Source organism: Crocodylus siamensis, chromosome 8, assembly GCF_052110815.1.
Source record: "Crocodylus siamensis isolate JL-2025a chromosome 8, ASM5211081v1, whole genome shotgun sequence".
Taxonomy (NCBI): domain Eukaryota; kingdom Metazoa; phylum Chordata; order Crocodylia; family Crocodylidae; genus Crocodylus; species Crocodylus siamensis.
Genome location: NC_143402.1, coordinates 49929586 through 49952505, shown reverse-complemented (window position 1 = coordinate 49952505; position 22920 = coordinate 49929586). Strand labels below are relative to the sequence as shown.

Below are 22920 nucleotides of genomic sequence, written 5' to 3'. Positions count from 1 at the left end.
GGAGAATGACGTCCCAGGATTTGCTTGAGAAGCATCTATGGATGCAAGCCAGTGTTTTGCTCACTTTACTAGCCACAGCATCATATTGCAGGCTCATGTTCATCTTGTGGTTAGTGATGACCCCCAAGTTTCTTTCTTCCATAGTGCTAGCCAGCGTAGTACTGCCAAGCCTATAAGGATGCTGCAGGTTTTTCCTCCCAAGGTGAAGAACCTTGTGTTTTTCGGCGTTAAACACCATCGGGTTCTCGTCCACCCATTTGCTGAGCCTGTCCAGGTCAGCTGGATCGCCCTCCTGTCTTCAGGTGTGGATGTTTTGCCCCAAAGTTTGGTGTCATCAGTGAACTTGGCCAGTCCGCTTCTGACTCCAATGTCCACATCATTAATGAAGATGTTGTACAATATGGATCCAAAGACAGCCTTAGGGGACCCCACTGGTCAGAGGGCACCATGACGATTGACTTCTGTCAATTACCACCCTCTGGGTCTGACCACAGAGCCAATTTCCCAGCCAGCGGATCATGGTGGGTGGACCCAAGGCCACAATTGGCCAGTTTTGCCAAGAGGTGATCATGGGATACCAGACCGAAGGCTTTTTTGAAGTCAAGATATATGATATCAATCTCTTCTTCGTTGTCCAGGTGATAGGTTACCTCATCATAAAAGGAAATGAGATTGGTCAAGCAAGACCTACCCACAAAAAACCCATGCTGGCTATCCCTCAGGATGTTGGCTTCCATTAAGGATGACCTCTTTAATAAAATTTTCTAAGATCTTCCTGGGGATAGAGGTCTGGCTGATGGGCCTCTAGTTTGCCAGGCCCACTTTCCTCCCTTTCTTGAAGATAAGCACCACATTGGCCTTTTTCTAGTCTTTGGGCACTACACCAGAGCACCGGGAGTTTTCAAAGCTCCGTGCCAGGGGCTGGGCTATGATGCTCACCAGCTCATTGAGTACCCTGGGGTGCAGATTGTCAGGGTCACCTGACTTGAAGATGTCCAACCTCTCAAGGTGTTCCTTCACAAGGTCAGGATTGATGGAGGGCAGGGGATCTCCCTCACCCGGACCTCCCTGTCCTGTAGTGGGCATGGGCGTCCCATGGGACTGATGAAAGACCGACGCAAAGTACCCATTTAATAGGTTGGATTTCCTGGGCATCGGTTGTGAGTTGTCCCATCTGGTTCAGTAGGGGTCCAATGTTGCCCTTACTTTTCCTCCAGCTCTCCACATATCTTAAAAAAGAACTTTTTATTGTCCTTGATACTTATAGCTAGTTGGAGTTCAATTGCAGCCTTGACTTTCCTGGTTTGCTCCCTGCAGGACCGGACCAGTGCAGTGTATTCCTCCTTGGAGGTGAATCCCATTCTCCAACCTTTGTAGGCCCATCTTTTTAGCCTCAGGAGGTCTGCTAGATCCCTGGAGAGCCAGGGGGGCTGCTGTGCCCTCTTGCTGCCTTTCCTCAGAGATGGAATTTCCTTGTGCATTAAGGTTTGTTCCCTTGAGGAGCAACCACTCTTCTTGAACTCCCCTCCCCCTGGGGTCGTGGTCCCTTAGGGCCTCACTGACAAGCCTTCTGAACTTGTCAAAGTCGGCTTTCCTGAAATCAAGGACTTCAGTGTTGCTGACCGACTTGCCAGCTTTATGGCGGATAGTGAAGGTGATCAGCTCATGGTCACTGGCACCCAGCTTCCCACTGATCACTAGGTCACAAATTAGGTCATCCCCAGTTGCCAGTACCAGATCAAGCAGCACTTTACCTCTCGTTGGCCCATAGACTTCTTGAGTCAGGTAGAGGTCATCCACGCACACTAGGAAGCTTTGCGACTGCTCAGATTTTGCTGAGTGATCCTCCCACGAGATGTCTGGGTTGTTCAAGTCACCCATGGCAGCCATTGTCCTGGAGCATGTGGCCTCAGCCAGTTCCCAGGCGAACTCCTGGTCAACCTCTTGACTTTGGGTGGGAGGTCTGTAGTAGTCTCCCACCGTTGTGTCCCCTGTGCCATGTTCTGCACTGATTTTAACCCAGAAGGTCTCCAGTCGTCCACCCTGGTCATCAACATCAGCTTGCAGGGACGCGTAGCTTTCCTTATCATAGAGAACTACACTCCCGCCCCTCTTATCTACACGATCCCTCCTGTACAGGGCATAGCCATCTATACCTGTGGTCCGGTCATGGGTGGAGTCCCACCAGGTCTCTGTTATCCATATGACGTCATAATTATTTATGTTAAGCAGGAAGGCGAGTTCCTGCTGCTTATTCCCCAAGCTCCTGGCATTTGTGTATAGGCAGGCAAGTGTCCCCTTGGGGGCTCTTGCCTTGCCCACAGATTGTACCAGGGTTGGGCTCCCTTAAGTGCCTTGGCCTGCTGGCTTTGCAAGGCTTGCTCAGGGGGGCCAGCAGTGGTGGTAGTTCCCCTGTCCCCCAGCGGACTTAGTTTAAAGCCTGGTGGAGCAGGTCAGCCAGCCTGGCTGAGAAGAGCCTCCTCTCCAGGGGAGAGAGGTGAAGGCTGTCTCTTCCCAGCAGCTCGCTGCCTCTCTTGCCAAAGAGTGGGCTGTGGTCATGGAAGCCTTCCCTATGACACCAGCCTTCTCTGAGTTGCCAGGGGGGAGCTGCAGACCCCGAGGAGACCTGAGGGGTGCGGCACATGCCCATCCGCAGCATGCCATTGGTAGGTGGGCTGGGCCTGAGTCTACGTACCCCCAGGGGGCTCTCAGGCAGGGTCTCGGGCCCTCCTGCATGAACTCCGTGCTAACTCACGTGCCGGCAGACAGTCGTGCCTGTTTGCACGGCTCCAGTTGCGTGGCTCCTGTGGGGGCTGAGTGAAGTTGGGGCCTGGGCAGGGCAAGACTCAACTTAGCTTGGCTTCCATTCAGCCGCCTCCTCCCACTCTCTAGAGGTTAACCCCCTCCCACCAGGGGCCCCGATTACCTCCGACTGTGCTGGGGGTCAGCGGGGGGCTCTTTGGCTGCTGGGGGGTCTCTGGGGAGCTTCTTTTAATTTCCAGGCTCTTTTAATTTCCTCTAAGGTATGTTCTCCATTCCCTTAAACCAGTGATTCTCAATTGGGATGCTGTGAGATCCTTTTAAGGGTGACATGGGAAACCACTGTTAGGAGTGCAAACATCTACACTTGAATCACAAGATAAACCCAGAGGTTTGAAATAGGAATTCATGATGTCAAAAACATTCTGACCTGTTATTGTCGTCTTTCTGAGTTCTTTGCGAGAGAGAAATAGCTTTATTAAGTAGCACCAATAAAAGGAAAATTGACATTATCACCCCCTTCCCCCAGTATTACCACTGATGCCGTCAACCAGCCCAAGTGCAGCCCTGGCCCAACTTCTTCCCCACCACTGGAAAGAACCCAGCATACCTCCTTGGCTTGGAGCAGCAGCCTGCTCTCACCCCACACACAGATTGGGAGGCACAACCCCCCCATGCCTTGCCCTGGGGTACACACAGTGTGGCAGGAGCCCCCCATGCCCTCCAGACGAGCCGCTCATGGCTCTGTCCCGCACCCCACCTCAGCTGAGCAGTGCCTGCCCCTGGCCTAGCCCCAGCCTTACTCCCTCCCTCACCACAGGGGCCTTGGTCTGCCTCCCTCCACCCCTTCTCTCCTCTCCACCCCTTCCCACCCCCTCAACAGGCTTACCACCTGGATGCTGCTCTCCAAGTTGCCGGTCTGCATATCAGCAATCACATCAGTAGCCGATATGGCTCGTTAACAATTGTCCATCAGTATTGGCCCCAAAAAATCTTTATTGGTGCATCCCTAATGCTATCTAAAGCTTTGCTTAAATCTAGATAGGTCAGGTCCATTATATTGCTTTTGTCTAAAAAAACCCAGTTTTCGTGTTACACTGGTCTGATGGTCTTCCCTGGATAAAACAATGTGTTTTGTCCCATTTTCTGTTTACTTCCATATCCCTGATCATTTTATTTCTTTAATATGTGTTCCAAGATCTTGTAAAATATTGAAGTCAAACTAGTAAGACTGTCACTTTTGCTATTCTCCTGTCAGAGGCACTGTCCCTGAATTGATGTATTATTACTTAGTCAGACAAAAAGATTGTTATTTCATATGCTGTATTTTTTCAGTATCTGGGTTCTTGATTAATCTCCACCTCAGACATAGTAATTTTCATAACACTGTCCTCATTGACATTTGGTATGTTATTATTGTCCTCAACTACCTTGTTACTGAGGGCTGAGGCAAACTATTTACAGGCAGTCCTCGACTTACACCGTTTTGAGTTACAGCATTTCGTACTTACAGCGTTTATAAATTGACACGCTGTTTCAACTTTCTGACATCAATTTCAACTTTACAACGTTTGGTCTGATGCGACGCCATGCCAGTGAACAAGTTCAAGTCTCCAGAAAAACCTGCTGTCAAGACTCCTGAGAAGACTCCAGCCAAGAACTATTCAAAAAGTCCAACCAAGAGCCCTTCAAAAAGTCCTGCAAGTCACCAAAGAAGTCCTTTCAAATCAATATGATTGCTATTTACAGTATAAATGCATTAATGTAGCTATATTGCACATCTATAATTGATTGAGTACAAACTTCTTGGTTATTTTTGGTGAAAATAGGGTGTTATAACATTTATAACAGTGCTTCCTATGGGAAAATCGGTTTTGAGTTACAGTGTTTCGACTTAAGATGTGGTTTTCAGGAACCAATTGTGTCGTAAGTCCGAGGACTGCCTGTGTTCAGTACCTGGGTTGTAAGGTTATCTTTGGTCTTCACCCCTATCTTCATTGTATAGTGTCCTGCTTTTTCCCTCCTTGTTCTGCTTTTATTTATGTAACTGAGGACACTTTTGCTCTTTTAATTATCCCTGTGGTGTTGGCAATGTACTGCTGTCAGTGGTTTGATGCTCAGGTCTCCCTAAAGGTCTCTGATCAGCAACTGAGGAGGGTTCTTCTAAGGGCATGGAGCTTGTCTGCTCTAAAACAAATGAGATGCCATTCACCTTGAACAATTCCGGAGCCACATTATATTCACTAGAAGCATTGTCTCCCTCATGCAAAAACCTAGTTGAAGCAGAGACAGGCCCCCAGAGCTGCCACCCAGAGTTCCATTCATACCTCCAGTATTCTGCACTTTGCAGAGTAGTCCTAACTAGTTATTCTCCTAGGGAAGTGTTCCTCAAACCTTGGGGGTTTACATCTCACTGTAGTAAAGTCAGGCAGTCTTGCACCTCCCTACTTCAGCTGCTGCCTCTGATTGCCCCTGTGGTGGGCCAGTAGGAGGTGCTCCTGTGTTGAGTCACCCTCCTCACTGGGGAGCTGCCACCACCCAGGGATGGCTTGATTCTGGCTCTGTGCTCCCTGGGAAACACAAGCCTAGTAGCCCTTGAGGGTACTTGACTCACTTCAAAAACTTGGGGTGCTTCCCTTAGCCAGAAACACAAGTAGTGGTCTCCCTTAGTCAGCAGAACCAAGGGGATCCCAAGGCATAATCTAGACCCACTCCCAATAAGTGTCCCATGCTAGGTACAAAGGAGAACTATATTGGTTACAAGGAGTAGGGTTGGAATAGTGTACAAAGTTGAGTAGTATCAGAAATCCCATAGAGGAAACAGGGTGGCTGGAGTAACCTTTGATCACACATCTGAGTTACTGCAAGCTATGTATCTACCTCAGGTAGCTTACTCACAAGTATCATCCAGAGGCAGGTGGAGATTCCCTCTGGAGCAGGCAGTTCCTTGATCATGATTTTTGAGAGAGAGAGCAAGTTTCAGATGGTCCAGCTCCTCTCTCTCTGAGTTTTCCTCATGGCTGCTGTCCCTTCCTCCTGGGCATTCCTTAACTTATATAGCCCTTATGACCTCCTTTACCTGGTCCAATGGAGGCCAGCACTTGTTGGCTGTCAGCCAACCAATTTGAACTGTATCACTGGTTGCTCGGCCGACTGGCAGTCTCTAGCCCACCAGGGTGCCCAAGCCCCTCACCCAGGTATGTGATGCCTGTCAGGTAGGTAGAGGGAGCAGGATTCCCCCTCCCTAAGGAATGTATCCAGCTCAGGTTACCTAAAGAGATAGGGTAAGGTATGTATCCTCTGCTGGGCCCATCCTAACCAAATTGTCACAGAGCAGAGTTTTTGGGGAGAAACAGAAATGGCCTTCTGCCACAGCCCCTATTGCCGATTGCTGTTGATTCCTGTTGTTGATGGGAAGTGGTGGTGAGAGGAAGAAATGGTAACTACTAAGGTAAGGGTTTGTGAGAGTGGCTAAAGTAGTGGCTGCTGATTGTCATTGTGATTCACACACACCTTCCCTAGGAACCTTTCTCACCTTCCCAGGGAGGCATGCCCCACAGTTTGGGAAATGCTATCTTAGGGGAGTCTGAGACCCATTTCCAGTTTTTGGACACTACTTTGGAATCACTCACTAGGATGGCTGTGTATGTGTTTATAGGAAATAGTGTGTAATCATTGCTTGGAGGAGTAAATTAAGGTACTTAGCAGTAGCAGGGGTTCTTTGAGATGTACTGACCATATACACATTTGGATTCTACCCTACTTCCATTCTTCCCCAGAGCCAAACACAGTATGGGAGTTGAGAGGAAGCTAAAGAGCAAGATTAGCACACCCCATTGGATCATGGGGGGAATGGGGCTAGAGTACACGCTATAGGGACTGCTAAAGTAAGAACTCTGAAATTTAGGGGTGCAAGACACCCAGAGCTGATTGTGTATATGGATAATACACTGTGAGGAATTCCAGTTACTGAGTAACTTTATTTTTTTAGATATGTCTATAGTCTGTAGAAACACTTCACAATGTTTTAAGCTAGAGCCTAAGAACTAAGTGGTAGTATAGCCAACACAGTGTTGAGCTCAGCAGAAGTTATAGCCAAAGAAGCTGCTTAAGTTTGCCCACACTGAACTCTATTCTGCAGATATTTCCAACAGTTTCTGCTTCTGGATTTTTGAGTTTTTATAGGTAGATTTGAAAACCTCAGCCTCAAACTTTGATCAGTTAAAAGTCCACCTCAAAGCTGTAAGGATGAAGGAATTCACAACAGTTTAGATTACTAAATTGTTCATATTTGTCAGATATTATGCCAAACATGTGGAAAAGTCTTGCCCAAATTCACATAGATCTGTTTGTGGAATATTACAAAATGTTACAAAGTCACAGTTGTTTTACACTTATTATTAGATGGGCCCAAGAGATAAAGATTTCTGTTTCTGTCATATCGGAGTTAGTAAGAAATTTAACCCCATTGTCAGATTGGTGCGGACTGTAGGGGGTGCTGCCTTCCTTTTTGCAAGAGGCAGGACCCTGCTACCTTTGAGCATATTATTGTCAGCATTTTATAAAAGCAGGACATTGGCTGGTGTGCTTTCTCTGCTTTACATGTGGCAGGTTAGGGTGTTGGGTCTATGTTGCATGAGGGCTGAGGGTAGTCTAATGTAGAGTTGATTATGGTTGTATGAGATGGTTTAAATAGGGATGATCCTACCTTAGGCAGGGTGTTGGACTGGATGAGCACTGGAGTCCCTTCTAGCCCTGCTTCTCTGTGACTACAACTCTATAACATTTCCAGTCTCCCAGTTCAATTTCAGCTTTTTTTAATATGAGTTCATTGGCATCTAAGAAGGCTATAATAATAGTATTTTCTCAATTTTTAAAAAAGCCTCATTTTCCTCAGGAAACCCATATTTTATCTAAGTTCATAATTGTTTAGAAAAAATAGATCTCCCATAAATAATGGAACTCAACGATGCAATGTCAACTGATACTGTAGCATTAAATTTTCCTAACAGCCATTCTCCAGGTCCTAATAGTGGCAGTTTTGAATTTTAAGGCAATGTGTGGGGGTACAGGCAATGTGCTGGGGGAGGGGGGCGGAGGGGGCACAGGCCACATGTGGGGGATGGGGAGGGCACAGGCAATCTGTGGGGGGAGCATGTGCCCCCCAGATTTCTGAGTCAACATCAGGGCACAGGTCGGACCAGTTCCAGAGGAGCCACCTCTGCAGCCCAGTGAGCAGGTTGCAGCACAGGAGGGAATGCTGCACTGCCATGGTCACCAAGGTGAGGTGCCCCTGCCCACCCAGCAGCCATGGAGGACATAATTCTACGCCACTGCTGCTGAGCCTGACCTCGGTGGCCATAGCGATGCAACACTCCCTCCTGCACTGAGTCCTGCCTGCTGGGTTGCAGAGGCAGCTCCTCCAGATGTGGTCTGGCCTGGTTGCAGCCCCATGCCCTGCTGTGGGCACAGAAGTCTTGTGCCCCCCCGCCACATCTCATTGTTATCCCCCACCCCCCCCACTGCATCACCTGTGCTGCACTGTCACATCTCCTGTGCTCCCCCACCCCAAAAGCTTGTGTGGCCTGTGCCTCCTCCCTCCCCAATGCAGCACCTGTGCCCTCTCCCCACATAGACTTACCTGGAGGGAGCTGCGGGAGCTGCTCTCTATCGCTGCCTAGCTGCCACGTGCACATGCACACACACACATGCACATGGTACCCCCTGAGTCGTGCTCCTTGCAGCCCCTTGCCAGCCTGCAAGGGGGAACCCATAATTTCCCACATTTTTCTCCTTTAAAGAGGAAAATCTGTGATTTTCTCCTTTAAAAGAGAAAATCGATGTTTTTCCTCAGCGAATGGAAAACATAGCTCTCTGCTTATAATCAATCACTTGTGATTCAAATTTCACCTGATTTATACAAACCAACAACATTAGGGTTTTATGGGTCAAGACCTTGAATTGTGACTAGATTATTAGGAGCCAGTGTAGAAGCAGTGAAGTAATGTGTTCCCAGCCACCAACCCCGATCAGAAAGTGGGCTGCCACATTCTGTGCTATCTGCAACAGAGAGTCCTCAAGGGTAACTCAATATGGAGCGCACTGCAATCATCTAGCCTTAAGGTTACAAGCACATTGACAATGGTTGCCAGATACAAATCAGGGAAAAAAGGGTCACAGCCTTCTCACATCACAACACTTATTTGAAACGTTAATACACAACACTTACCAATGAACAAAATCTGATATTATGAAGTCTTCTCTACACACCTTCTAATTCTGAACTGCATGCAACCTATATTATCAGCTGTTCTTCCTAGAAACACATAAATTTGCACTTTTCTTGTACTAACCTTTACTATATGTCTTCTAGGTGGTAGTCAGTCAGATTGAGAATGTCAGGCTAGTCATCTCAGCTCGCAACCCCTACATTTGACATTTTGGTTATAGATGCTTAAAGGAATAAGTATGCTGCAGCATGTTTAGGATCAAGTGTGCAGTGTGTCTCTTGAGAAAAATACTGGCACTAAATTATGACTGTATTTCTGATAATGAAAGTATGCCCTTTTAGGTTATCCCAGTCTACCATGAGCAGCTCAGATCTTAATCATAAACTAAGATACAGTAGCCCTTAGTTTGGCCTGGGTTATAGTTGATTTTGGTTTTAATTCTAAGTAAAAAGCTAATTTAATCACTATAGTCAGGTTGCCATCAGTTTTACATAAATACATTTAGATTTTAAGTTTACTTAAATGTTTAATTATGACTTCATAAAATGCTTCATTTTATTAGACACTATCCTATTATACAGTTATGATTACATTGTGCAGTTCCTGCTATATTGGGTATGATGGATATATGTGAAAAAATGAAATTCTTTGTAGCTAACATTTCAAGAGGCTCAACATTTGGCTCCCATAGGCCTGTGTACATGCCAAAGTGTTAGGGGAGAGGCACAATTTGAAAAGAAGGGATGGTAGTCTCTCAGTAAAGTTTACTTTAACTCAGAGTTTAGTCTTATCTGGATGTTGGTCAGTGTAATTTTTTTTTTTCCTTTTATAGCTTTTCAATAAAAGGATGTAAATTATGAACAGCAGCTCTGATTTGGATTTTAGCAACTATTATCTCTCTCTTTTTCTTTTTTTTCACTTGGGATCCACTGACACAGAAAAGGATGAGATGTCTCCCAAGCCTATAATTCTCCCTCTTTTCTAGGAGAAACAGATTGTCATGACTTGAGAAAAAAAATCCTTTAATTTCTTTGGATGTGTTAGTATGTGCATCCAAGGGCCCACTCTTCCTTATGGCTTGAACCCTGCCAAACTGAGTGTCTTTGGAGCATAATGCATGATGATGGCTCATAGGCTTGATCAAATATGAAAGTCCTTTCTGCATGTAGCGCATTTTCTTGTGCAGTACTTCAGCTGAACAGTAACAGATATTCATTTTTTTTAGGGTGACTGTTGGATCTGTATGGAGCTTATGTCTACCTCGTTTGATAAATTTTACAAATATGTATATAGTGTATTAGATGATGTTATTCCAGAAGAAATCTTAGGAAAAATCACTTTAGCTGTAAGTATTTTAATTATTTTACCACATTTTAAAGATAACTTAAATGTTTTGCATATGATTTTTTGGGGATCATTTCCCCCTGATAATGAATGAATTGGTTGATTCATACTTTCTAATATTATACCATTGTTTTACTATGCTCAAGACCTATTTCCTTACACATGGGTTTGTTATCTAATGCAGATGTATTTAATAACCTTTGGGGCTGGCTTCTGGGACAATCTGGGATTGCTCAAGTGGTAGAGCTCATTCTCATTGCCCCTTTAACAGTTCCAGGGAATTCTGGGACTGTTCAAAAAGCATCAAAAATGCCCATGGGTGGCAGTAGCATAACTAGGCTGGGGCAAGCAGGGCACTAGCCTCAGGCACTGACTTAGAGGGGGCACCAGTTTGGTCCCCTTTCCCCAGGAGTTTTTCTCCTGACAGGCATGGAACCACATTGGTACAGCTGAGCATTTGGAGGGAAAAGAGGGTGGAAGGATGCAAAGACTTTGCTATGGGAGGCACAGTTATGCCTCTGGGGTGGGGGGCAAAGGGGAGCACCAGAAGCAGCTTCCAAGAGCTCGAGCTGCTGTCTGCACCTCAAGGACAGCAGCCCAAAGTCATGTTCCTAGGAGCAAGCAAAAGAAATAGCAGCGCTGCCATTCAAGTCAGGAGAGCCCCAGTAGGTAACCCCCACCCCCTCTCCTTACACACCTTCTTACACACCTGGCAAGAGAGGGGCAGAGGAGAGAAGAAAGTAGTCCTCCTCACTCTTGCTACCCCTGCAAGACAAGGGACTGTCCTTGGCAGTTGCTGCTTTACCTAGCAGGGGAGCGGGCAGCTGTCAATGATTGGGCTTCTCTGGGGGTGGGGAAACCCAAGGCCCCCTGGCCGGAGAGATTGCCGTTGAGGCATGTGTGTAATGCTCCAACCTGGGAGCTGGAACACCAGTATGCCCCCTTCTCATCCACCTCTAGTGCTAACATCTGTTTGTCAAAAAGCAGCTGAACTGTAACCTGCTGCCTCTGTAGCTGTCAGAACTGGACCCTTTGACCTTTCAGATAAATTACTCGTTCTAAGTATCTTTCTCCCCCTCCAGCAATTAAGCGGACAATTCTTAAATGTGAGTTCCAAAAGATAGATATGTTTGAGTTACCTAAATGAACAATTACATGATTAACTGGGTTCAGAAAAATATCCTGTCTTGTATACCACAGGATTAGGGGTTAAGCCTTAGGAAACCAAGTTTGAAAACTGAACTAGAACACCTTTCTTGCAGTTTATGTACAGCAAGGGAAAGGTGGGCATATAAAACTTATTGCCATTCTGTTGTTACCATGTAATAGTCTATAAAACCTAGTGCTTCACTGGGGAGGAAGACATGCTAGTGGTTTGCATTTGTTTTAGACTGGGTTTCTCAGATGCATTTCTTTACCTCCAACTGGGTGTGTCAACATGTGACGCTACGTTGCTGTAGCAAAGCACTGTGGCAACATAGCTTGTCATTACAGTGATGTAGCATTAGCAGGCAGAAACTGTGATGCCAACACAACTTGGCCATAGTGACAAGCTACCTTGCTATAGTGTTCCACTGTGGCGATGTAGCTGGTAAAAATAACCGTGCGCTGGCAGGATGGCGCAGTTACTGTGCCGTCATTTAGTACTTCTTAAAGCAAGTACTAAATGACAGTGCAGTAACAACTGTGCTGTGGGGGGCCATGTGTAGGTGCACCCACTCAAGGGTAAACCCTTGCCAGCCTGACAGCCTGAAAGGAGAACTGGTTATTTTGGTTTTAACAAAGGTCTGAGAATTGAAATCCCTCTTCTGCAAGAGCCTTCTTTACTGATAAGAAAAGCCATACACAGACAGGCTGTCCAGCCCTCCATGCCGGCTCTTAGATGTCCGTACCTGCTTTCTCACTGAATATAAAACATACATTCCCCCAACTCACTGTGGGACAGTGCCACATTTTCACTGGGTGCATCTACAGGAGACACTATGTCTTTGTAGTGATGAACTACAGTGACGTAGCCTGTTGCTATAGCAACGTCGCATCAGTGGTCACAAACCGTGATGTCAACACTACTGCACAGTAGCAGCAAGTTACTGTACAGTAGCTCATTGCTCCTGTGCAGTAGGGTTGCAAGTGACCCCATGCACCATTGGGACCGCGCAGTAACAGCAGTTACTGTGAAGTCTTTTAGTACTTGCTAAAGCAAATGCTAAATGACTGCACAGTAACAACTGCACAGGCACTCATGTAGATGTACCCACTGTGTTCATAACATCATTTGTAATAGGAGATCTGAGATGTGAAGGATTTTGATCTGGTTAATCCTTGTTCTAAATAATTGTTACCTTTCCAAAACTTCACATTTGGAGCAGCAATTGTTCAGATCTGGTCTCTGTCCAAAAGCAATTTCTTAAAAACAATGCCTACTTCTCCTAAAAGAACTCCGACCTTCCAGTCTTTCAGTAGCAGGAGAGTGAAAACATTTTCTTAAAACAAATTTTGCAACTCTGAAGGAAAATCTGAAGTTTGGCAGAGAAATAATCCTTGTGAAAGAACGTGTGTTTGAATATTCTGGTGGAATTGGTATAGGTTTGACCAAGGTACAAGTCCCAGAGAACTGAACTGGAAATATATCCAATACAGTTTATATGTTTTTAGTGTTTTAGCTTTATTGCACGTAAATATGTGCTTACTTCAGCAGCATAGTTAGGAAAATCATAAGTCTGTTAATTAAATGCAAAACTTGCTTCATTCACTCTGTGTTATAAAATAAAAGCATCCGGGCTCATGGGGAAGTAGTTCCCCGTAAGGTGAGTTGCAAAGGATTTCAGACACTGACTGGATAATTCAATATTGAGGAATTTTCTTTTCTGTCATCCTTTCTCTTACAAAAAACAAACCTGGAAACAACATTTAAAATAATCCTTTTATTAATAATAAAACATTAATATTGCACTTTTCAATCCTTGATGTGTTCCCATAATAATTCTTGACATATATCTACATGGTTTAAGATTTTAAATGATTGTGATCTTCTATGGGGCCATTCTATTACATTTTGGGTATCTAAATCACTATTTCCCAACCAGTGTCCCACAGCACAAAAGTGTGCCATCAGGGATGAACAGGTGTGTCACGGAGTTTTGCCATGGCAATGAGCTACAATGTGCTACAATAGGTTTGAGGATGGGGAATGCCTTAACAGGTGTGCTGCAGACAATTTTTATTAATGTAAGTGTGCCTTGGGCTGGAAAAGGTTAGGAAACTGATCTAAATAACAGTTTTCCAGCCACCTAAGTGGTCTTTTTGGCACTCATACGTAGTTTGCAGTTTTATTATCTCTGCAGTGTAGATACATAAACATCCATATGTATACTGTGCATGTTAGTAGCCTATGGAGTGGCAGGGCAGCTGTGTAGCCACATACACACACCCCATGTTTGTGTGCAATTTAAAAAATTATAACTGGACAAAAAACCATGACTAGTGAACAGGGTTAGAGGCATGGAAGGAGAAGCAGCAGAAGAAAGGTTCTCTCCGTTTTCTAGCCCCAAAAGTGCTTCCTTTAAAATACTGGCTCCCAGGGCAGCCAAGAGAGGGCTAGTAGGAACCAAACAACCTAGAGCAAGTGTCAGTTGGTCAGAAGACTGCTGCTCAACTCGAAAGTACCTCAATATCAGAGTAGAATCTAAAGAGGAGACTTGCACAGGTTTGCCAGCTCAAGACATTTTTTTTTTACTGTCAAACTTTTTTGCTGACGTATGTTTTACTTAATGTATATGTAAACGTTATGCCAGCCTTGGACAATTATCTACCACGTCAGCCATCAACCATAGTTAAAAAGTTTGGTTGTCAGTAAAAAGTTTACAGATTATCAGTTAAAAACAAATCTTGGGTCAGAAACACTGTTTGATAATAGCAGTGATTTCATACCATGCTGCGTTCACCCCAGGGATCCTCTACTCTCCCCACCCGTGGATGCTTCCAACCATACCCAATTCCATGCTGTCCCTAGCCTACCACAACCGTATCACCAACCAGCCCTACCCCGCCATCCCAGCATGGACTCCCAAAGAAGCACAACTGTCTGCCTACCTGTGAGACGAGCAGTGTTACAGGCAGGCATACATAGGAGCATTGTGGGTTGGCAGGTCTGGGGCCACTCAGGGATTGAGGTGCCAACTAGGGTCATGAGAAGTGAACAGAACCCTGGGTACAGACCAAATCAAGAAGCCAGGAGATCAGGCAGAAAGTACAGTCAGAGAGCAAGCTACATTGAAAAGATGGGAGACTGGGCAAAGAACAGAGGATCAAGTTGAGTCCTGTTGCCTAGACACTTCCTGTTCTGGGTCTGGAGTTTATATGGAGGAATAGAGGGTTAACTGACCCTGGCAGGACATTCTGGTGCTAGTGAGTGGGTTAGACCGGGGTGGGCAATTATTTTGAGTGGCTTACTGAGTTTTGGCAAGCCTTCGAGGGCCACATGACAGGCAGTCAGGGGCAGATAAATATTAATTTTCTAAATTTTTTAGGGGTCCCGTGGGCCGGATGGAATGGTCTGGCGGGCTGCATCTGGCCTGTGGGCAGCCTTTTGCCCACCCCGGATTAGATTTTCCTGGAAGCCTCAGAACAGCCTTGATTAGCCTGGGTGGTCAACTGTAGGATGGCAGACCGAGATGAGTAGCTGTGTTGGTCTGGCCAGAGCTTCAGGGTTGAAACCGTGGTCTGACATGCAGCAGCAGGTTGCTCCGTGGGAGGGGGCTAGTCAGGCTCCCATGAGCTCCCTGTAGGGTACTGTGCTTCTGCTTAGACACCAGGCTTATCAGTTCATCAAACTGGTCTCCAGTTTCGTTCTGATGAGGGATCTTCAAACAAGCTACAAGTTCCTTTGGTTTGTTTTCTTTATGGATAGCTGAATTTTTTATGGACTACATGGACAAGAGTTTTTAGCCTGTTTTTAAGGACATTTGGCAACACTGGGACAGCATTAATATCTGACCTTTGCTTTGATGGTTAGAGCATAGTGCTGGGAAGTGAGAGTTGTAGGTTCCAGTCCCTTCTGGGTGTGGGGGAACTCTGTGTCCTAGGCAAGTCCCTTAACCACTCAGTTATTGGGGCTAAAATGTGGATATGTGGTGATGACCTTCCACCATTTTTTCTGGGACTTATGCCTGTGTACCTGCCTATATAGATGTATAGCTGCCCAGCCAGTCCATAGCCTACTCAGTATGTGCAATATAATTATATATGCATATATGTCTGTAAACCGCGTCTAAGTGCCATCTTTACGGTTGGAAAACTGTCATTTAGGTACACAAAGGATAACAGAATTCCACTTCAGGTACTTAACACTTTGGAAAATTAGGCTGTTTATTTGGATGCCTAAATATGGCTTAGGATCAAAACGTCAGGTGCACATTTTTCAAAAATCTTAGCTATCAAAATTACCAGTAAACTCTAGTAACATGGACACTGAGTTTGGTTTTAAAAAAAGGCTATTAAGAAAGTTTCATGATGTTGGCTACCCAGGTTTTCAGTTATGTTAAGGAATGGAATGTGAAGCAGAGTTGCACTTCAGGAATCAGGTGATACTAGCTGAAAAGAAATTGCTTAGTAAGTGGCTTCTGATTAAGCTTTAAAAAGTGTACCTCTTAAAGAAAAGATAGCTTACCAGGTAATTACCTTGGCTGTACCAGTATGCAAACATGTTAACAATTTAAAAAATAGATTAGAAGTAGCTCAGACATTATGCCTGCTGCTAAACCTCATGCTGATTTCCCTGATCTTGTAATCGTCATTTAATTTTTTTTTCCTTTTCCCTACTGCTGTGCTAAAGTCCCCATGAACAGTAAGGAAAATAATGTATATGTATTGGTGTCAAATACATAAAGTGAACATACCAAGAATGCACAGGATATTTTTTCCCTGGCTACTATCACTATAAATGAACTTGCACTTGAGAATCAAACTGGATTCTTCCTTTTTTATGTACAAACTGGATTCTTCCTTTTTTATGTACAAATCAGATTTGTTTAGGCCAGATTTTAACCTAGCAAACAACAGTGCAGCTCCATGGCTTAGAGAGAAATGCATCAGTCTGACGGAAATTTTGGTAAATAATATTTTTCAAGACACACAAGAAGGAAGAGATGCTATCTTGCCCGCTGTGCACTGTGCAGGCTCTGCAGGATTAGTTGGGAGTAAAATGTATTAAAGCATATTTTGGTTCTTCCAGTCTGGAGATGTAATTCTCTCCTCTTTGGGAGGCAGATGTTTCGACAAGTAAAAAAGGGGCCATTTGTAAGAATCATTCTTCAGAGAACTGTTGTACTTTATTGATCACATCCTTTGAGTGCTTAACAGTATAGCAGCTATTTATATTTTTAATACAAATTTGGGGACATCATTTTGATAATTTATTCAGCAAACAACTAAGTGAGAAAATATTACTAATTTTCAGTCTTTTTAAAAATTTTTATGTCAATGTCTTTCCATCCATGAAATCAGTGACAAAACTCCCATTGGCTTCTGCTGACTCATATCTTTTTGTGTTCTGTAGTCCCTTACTCATCTATTAGTTCCACTGAAATGATCAGTGGAATTATGTGGTCATTAATAATCTTCAGCATAAATTAAACACTGGCCAAGCTGGGCCACGAGTTAGCTATTAAGATAAATATAACATATGTTTAAAATAATAAAATACTTTTAAACACAAATATAAAATAATTGTTCAGCTTCCACTGTAATTCCCAAGATCTAAAGTTTAATCTTTTCATTAGTTAATGGCTTGTGTCCTGATAAATTATAACACTTTACTCTTCTGTTTCACTTCCCCTGTGTACATAAAAACTGTAGTTATTTTTTGTTTGGGGTTTTTTTTTTAAAGCAGTGAAGAATCTGTTGCATTCAAATAGTGTCTATCACAACTATGCAGTTGGTCCATAACCACCTTCTTTTCTTCTAGACTGTGAAAGCACTAAACCACTTAAAAGAAAACTTGAAAATAATTCATAGAGGTAAGTTTAAATCTTTCTCTTCTGAGAATCAACAGTTTTTCCCTACAAAAAAATAATAGAAATGCACATGTAGATCCTATTTTAAGTAGAAGTATAAATTGTATGCCATTAATGAATTAGTTATATAAATAAAGCCTGTAAATATGTTTGTTCACAGTATTTGTTTACACATTGTTTTCAAAGACGTCCATGTTATTTTAACATCTAAAGTGCAAAAAATGAAAACTTCTTGCCTTGTCTGCTGCTGTGATACCTGCCCCCTCCCTTATCTGCTGCATGCCACACAGGCTACCTGGGCCACTCCAGCTTTGGCTGTTTTCCTTCACCCCACCTGCAGGAGCTGCTTATCATGCCAGGCAGGCAGAAGGCAGCTGAAGCTAGAGCAAGTTCCAGGCACTGGGCGGAAGCCACTGGTCTAAAGCTTCCACCTGCCCATAGTGGCACTGCACAGCGGGGCAGGAGCAGTAGCCACAGCTGGAGGTGAGAGGAGCCAAGCCCAGCCAGCGTGCAGCTTCCCTTCACCTCCAGTGGCTCCTCACCCTCCCATTTCCACTCCTTCCCTTACCACTCCAAGCTTTAGCCTTGCTCTGAGCAGAAGCCACCAGGCAAAAGCTACCCACTACCATCACCACCTGGAGTGGTGCAGCAGGAGTGGGAGGGGGGGAGGAAGGGGAGGAGTGGCCTCGGCAGGACTGTTCTGCTCTCCTCACCTACAGCTCCTGATCCTGCTCCACTATGCAGCACTGTTAAAAGGTGGGTAGAAACGTTAGACCAGCAGCTTCTGCCCAGTGCCTGGAGCTCTTGCTCCAGCTGCTCTCTGCCCATCCAGTGTAATGAGGAGCCCCTGTCGGGGGGTGGAAAGCATCCAGAGCTGGAGCCGAGCTCTGTGCAGACAAAAGCTGTGGAAACAGAGTTGTTATTGTCTGAATTACTAATTGTCATGACACGCTTGAATTGTCAGGGTTGGTGAGCTGTTAAGAAGAACTCTAAAATTCTGTGTATCCAGGATTTCTAATGTTTTAAATGTTTCATTTCATATTTTTATTTGCTTAAATGCTAAATTTTTGCCAGCTGAATTGCAGTTGACAAGGATTTTTACTTAGGCATTGAGCAGCTAAGTGAGGCTGTTAATTAATGTGTTACTAACAGAATGGAAGAAGCCTCAGTTTTGACATGCCTTTTTAGCTTTGAATTTTACAAGCAACCACTGTGCTAGTGATATGTAGCAAAACCACCGCTTTGGAGGGGGTATAGCAGTGACTTCAACTGGCTATATTGGGGTAAGAACCACCTGCTGCTTGCCTCTGATAGGTTTTCTGATGTGTGTTAGGTAGGCAAGGAGAGAGAAACTCTACATACTGCTGAAAGACAAGTCTGTGTTCCCTGTCTATAACACACCAGCTCTGAAACGCATCTGATCAATTCCAAATTTCATGGAATATTTCATGAGGCAATTGATTTTTGTTAGTGATATCTTTTATTATCCCACCCACACAGTTGTTCCAAAATTAGATAAGCTTTCAAATGTAAGGCATTCTTTGTCAGGTAATATTTATAGGGAATATTTTAGACATCTGTGGGCAGAACTCTCATATTTTTATAAAAATTGATAAACTGGAAAAGCTTTCCAGTGGTAGATATAAAAGGAAAATCAGGTCTGCAGAGCACCCCACATGATTCTGTAGGTAGAGGTATCTCTCTGGGTCCCCTGCTACTGACTGCACATACTTCAGAGGTAACACAGTATTGAATTTTGGCACTGATTTCTGGTGTCTCTCACTATGCAACAATACTGACTTTTGGAGTGGAAGCCTTCAGCCATTATGTACCTATTTAAATTTCTCTCTTTCACAGATATTAAACCTTCCAATATTCTTCTGGACAGAAATGGGAATATCAAACTTTGTGACTTTGGCATTAGTGGACAGCTCGTCGACTCCATTGCCAAAACAAGAGATGCTGGGTGCAGACCATATATGGCAGTAAGTAGGAATTAGCAGTCCTTTCAAATGGGCTGTGCGCGGCATGGAGTATGGAGTGATTCACCCTCTAGCTCACAGATTCAGATTTGGCCCAGATCAAAAGGGATTTCCACTTCTTAGCTAAGCTGAAGGTATCAGTCCACTTCCTCAGAGCACATGTCCAGCTCCTGAAAATAAAAATACAAATAAGAACGATAGAGATCACTGGTGGGATCAGTTTGGGCAAAACAGGCCATGAAAACTGAACTCCCTTCAGCAGTAGGTAACAGAAGCAAAGGTTACACTGCTGCTGCCAGTGTTGCATTTCCTGTGGGACACAGAGAATTTCACTCATCCCGACACCATGTTTCAAAATTGTGTTATGTCAGGAATACATACGTCTGGGAACCAAAAGCAACAGAGAAGAAATCACTCAGTTTCTGTGCAGTAATTTCTGAAACATTGGAACTCTGCTTATCTTCTTCACATCTTAAGGCCATGTTTGTGATTTTCAAAGTAGTCAGAAGGACTTAGGGTATAAACAGATGTCATCAAGTGAAGTAGATCAGCTGTGCTGGGATGCGTCCCGGCACAGGTGTCTCACTTCACTGACATTGCCTGTTGTCCCACAGGGTCAGGCTCTTGCTACTCCCAGGAGCTGAAGCCTGATCATGTGAGACAGCACTCTGGGTGTGCCCCAGGAATGGGAATTCCTTAGGTGCTCAGCTTTGGGCCCCTAACGCCCCAGGAGTGTCTGCCTGGGGAGGCTGGAGAATGCAGGCAGCTCTGGGCTGCCTGCATTCTACCACCTTAAAGCATAGCAGACATCTGCTGTAAAATAGTAGTATAGAATCATACCACCTGTCATGGCCCCACGTTTTGAACATTTGCGATTTAACAAGGGACATGGACATCTGTTTCCTTGCCTTTGTGCTGCCATAAAAATGTTTATGTTGGCACAAAGGTGATGTCAGTTTCTAGCCTTAGGCATGTTTTCCATTTGCTGATTTTCTTGAAAAATCTCAGTCCACATTTTTTTCTGAGTTATGGCTCTTGGGACTGGTTTTCATACATAATTATTGCTCTTCTGAGATGCCACCAATATTTGGGCTTTGCAGGCTGGATCCAGCCTGTGGATTTTCAGTTACCAAACCCTAGCCTAAAAGATATGCCAGCTTAGCCTTTCCTTCTAATAAGGAATACCAGCTTCTTAGCCACTGGCACTCAAGAAAGGGAGCAAATAACCAGCATCACATCAAGCTGCCTTTGATTCCTGTGTCTGAATGACCAGATACCCGTTTATAGCTGGACCACATATAGTGGGCAGCATTTGATGCAGATCTAGAACAGGACATGAACTCATAGATTCATAGATGTAGGGTCGGAAGGGACCTTGCAGATCTTCTAGTTTGATCCCCTGCCTTGGGCAGGATAGAGAACTGGGCTTAAATGACCTCAGCTAGGTAATTGTTAAGCCTCCTCTTAAAGACCCCCAGTGTAAGAGCCAGCACTACTTCCCTTGGAAGTTGGTTCCAGATCCTAGCCACCATGACTGTGAAGTGGTGCCTTCTAATGTCTAGTCTGAACCTACTCTCTAATAACTTATGGCCATTCTTTCTTGTTACTCTGGGAGGTGCTTGGGGGAACAAGGTCTCTCCCATTCCCCGATGTTCCCCCCTAGTAAGTTCATAGACAGCCACCAGATCCCCCCTCAGCCTTCTCTTGTGAAGGCTGAACAGGTTCAGGTCCCATAGCCTCTCCTCGTAGGGCCTGCCCTGCTGTCCCCTGATCATGGGAGTGGCCCTCCTCTGGACCCTCTCGATGCTGTCCACATCCCTCCTGAAGTGCGGCACCCAGAACTGGATGCAGTACTCCAGCTGCGGCCTGACTAGAGCCATAGCAAGATGTCTGAACTGTTCTACCTCCATGCTCCACAAGATTAAAAGGAAAAAAGAGTTGATTTTCTTAATTCCAGTGTTCCAATCTTATGTCATTCCTTTATCAAGCACAATTTATTGATAGCCTGATCCAGTTGTCATGCTTGTGTTGAGATGATGATCTGATATCAACTTTGCTGGGCCAGCCACATCATTGGGATATCTGACTCCAGACTCCCAATTTATTCTCCCAGCTCAGTCAAGGTGTATGCTCAAGAGGTAGGAAGAGAAAGCCCTTTAAGGATGTCCTCAAGGCCAGCTTGAAAAAATGCAATGTTGACATCAGGTCATAGGTGACTGTCACCCAGGTCTGCCCAAATAAAGGAAGAGTTTACTGCAAGGATCTCAGTACTTTGAAATCTCACAATGACAACAGGAGATGGAAAAGCGGGAGCAACAGGAACAGTGTATCACTGACTGAACCAAGGATCCAGAGCCACCCACCCTGCACATGCCCAAGTTGCAATAGAACATGTTGATCCCAATTTGGCTTTGTCAGCCATCTCTGAACACACAGATAAGGCAGTCATGGAAGACAGTTATCCTTGATTACAAGGGATTGCCATGATGGTGCTGTGTTAAGAGAGAGCATCACTGGCATCCAATTTCAGATGTTGTCGCTTGTTGCAAAGTCACCAAGGGCAGGTGATATGCAGAGGAACTCTTGCAAGTAAGAGGCAATTGAAATAGTGTGAGTGGAAGCAGACTGGCTAGAGATTTTTGATAAAGAGCTGACTTTTTGGATTTGGAACTTCCATCACTGGCTTTTTTCATGGATGTTACTTTTCCAGTTAGTCTGCATCACTAGCGGGAGTGAAGGCAGCACTTGGACACTGCAGTGAGATAAAGCTAGCTTGCTACCTTGAACTCATTTTTCTCTCAGCAAGAAAAACCACAGTCCTGGAGTCAGTTTTCCTGGCCATTTGGAAATCCTGTCACTATTAAAAAAAATCTAATGTGTTAGATTTAGAGCATGTACTGAAAGAGAGAACGCCTAAACAAATAACAATAAAACCCCTATACTGTGTGCTTCTTCTGACTTTGGGTATGTGTGAAAGAGATTGCATGAATGTCTGAGCTGTGTGAACCCTTCCTACAGACAGAGTAGCAGCAAGGCTACATTTGATATTCACCAGCTCTATATTTCTGATCCTGTGCCCTAGTTCTCATGAGGCTCAGTCATTTAACTAAACAGTTAGACTGTTTCTGGATCAAACTACATGCAGTTACAATCCTCTCAAATGCTTTTGAATTATGACAGTTGTTTTTTTCTCAAAAGTTTGGCAGACAGTAATAGTTTTATGATTAAGTAACAGATTTTCTAGAGAAACAAAGATGCAAGTGCAATAGCTTTAGGAGGAGACAGTCAGTGCAACATGGCATGGTTCCATGAGTCATACATAAGCAGCATAGCAAATAACTCAGAGATGCCTGAGCTCTGAACAAACCCCTTCTATCAAAGGCATGCTGGTGATGTCATTCACATACTTCAGTGGTTTCAACTGGGAACATACCTCTCCTTACTCATTCATAAGCTAAAAATGTCTATGAGGTTAATCCAGTGTAGGACTTTTCCTCTTTAAACTTAGTTCATTACATCACTGAACATGCTGAACAGCTTCCACTGCAGGCAGTGAGGTTGTGTCTGTTTCAGTAACCCCATTTTTCTCTT

General features: G+C 44.5%; 1 protein-coding gene across 6 annotated transcripts in view; it reads left to right on the top strand.

The window, feature by feature from the left end:
* The window catches only part of MAP2K4 (mitogen-activated protein kinase kinase 4), a 201001-nt gene that overhangs the window by 151210 nt on the left and 26871 nt on the right, over window positions 1–22920 (top strand). For all 6 annotated transcript variants that reach the window (XM_090059218.1, XM_090059219.1, XM_090059220.1 and 3 more), the window contains 3 exons: window positions 10216–10335; window positions 17299–17350; window positions 19205–19332. In XM_090059218.1, coding sequence (XP_089915344.1) covers window positions 10216–10335; window positions 17299–17350; window positions 19205–19332 — 300 coding nt within the window. The remainder of the gene's footprint in view (window positions 1–10215; window positions 10336–17298; window positions 17351–19204; window positions 19333–22920) is intronic.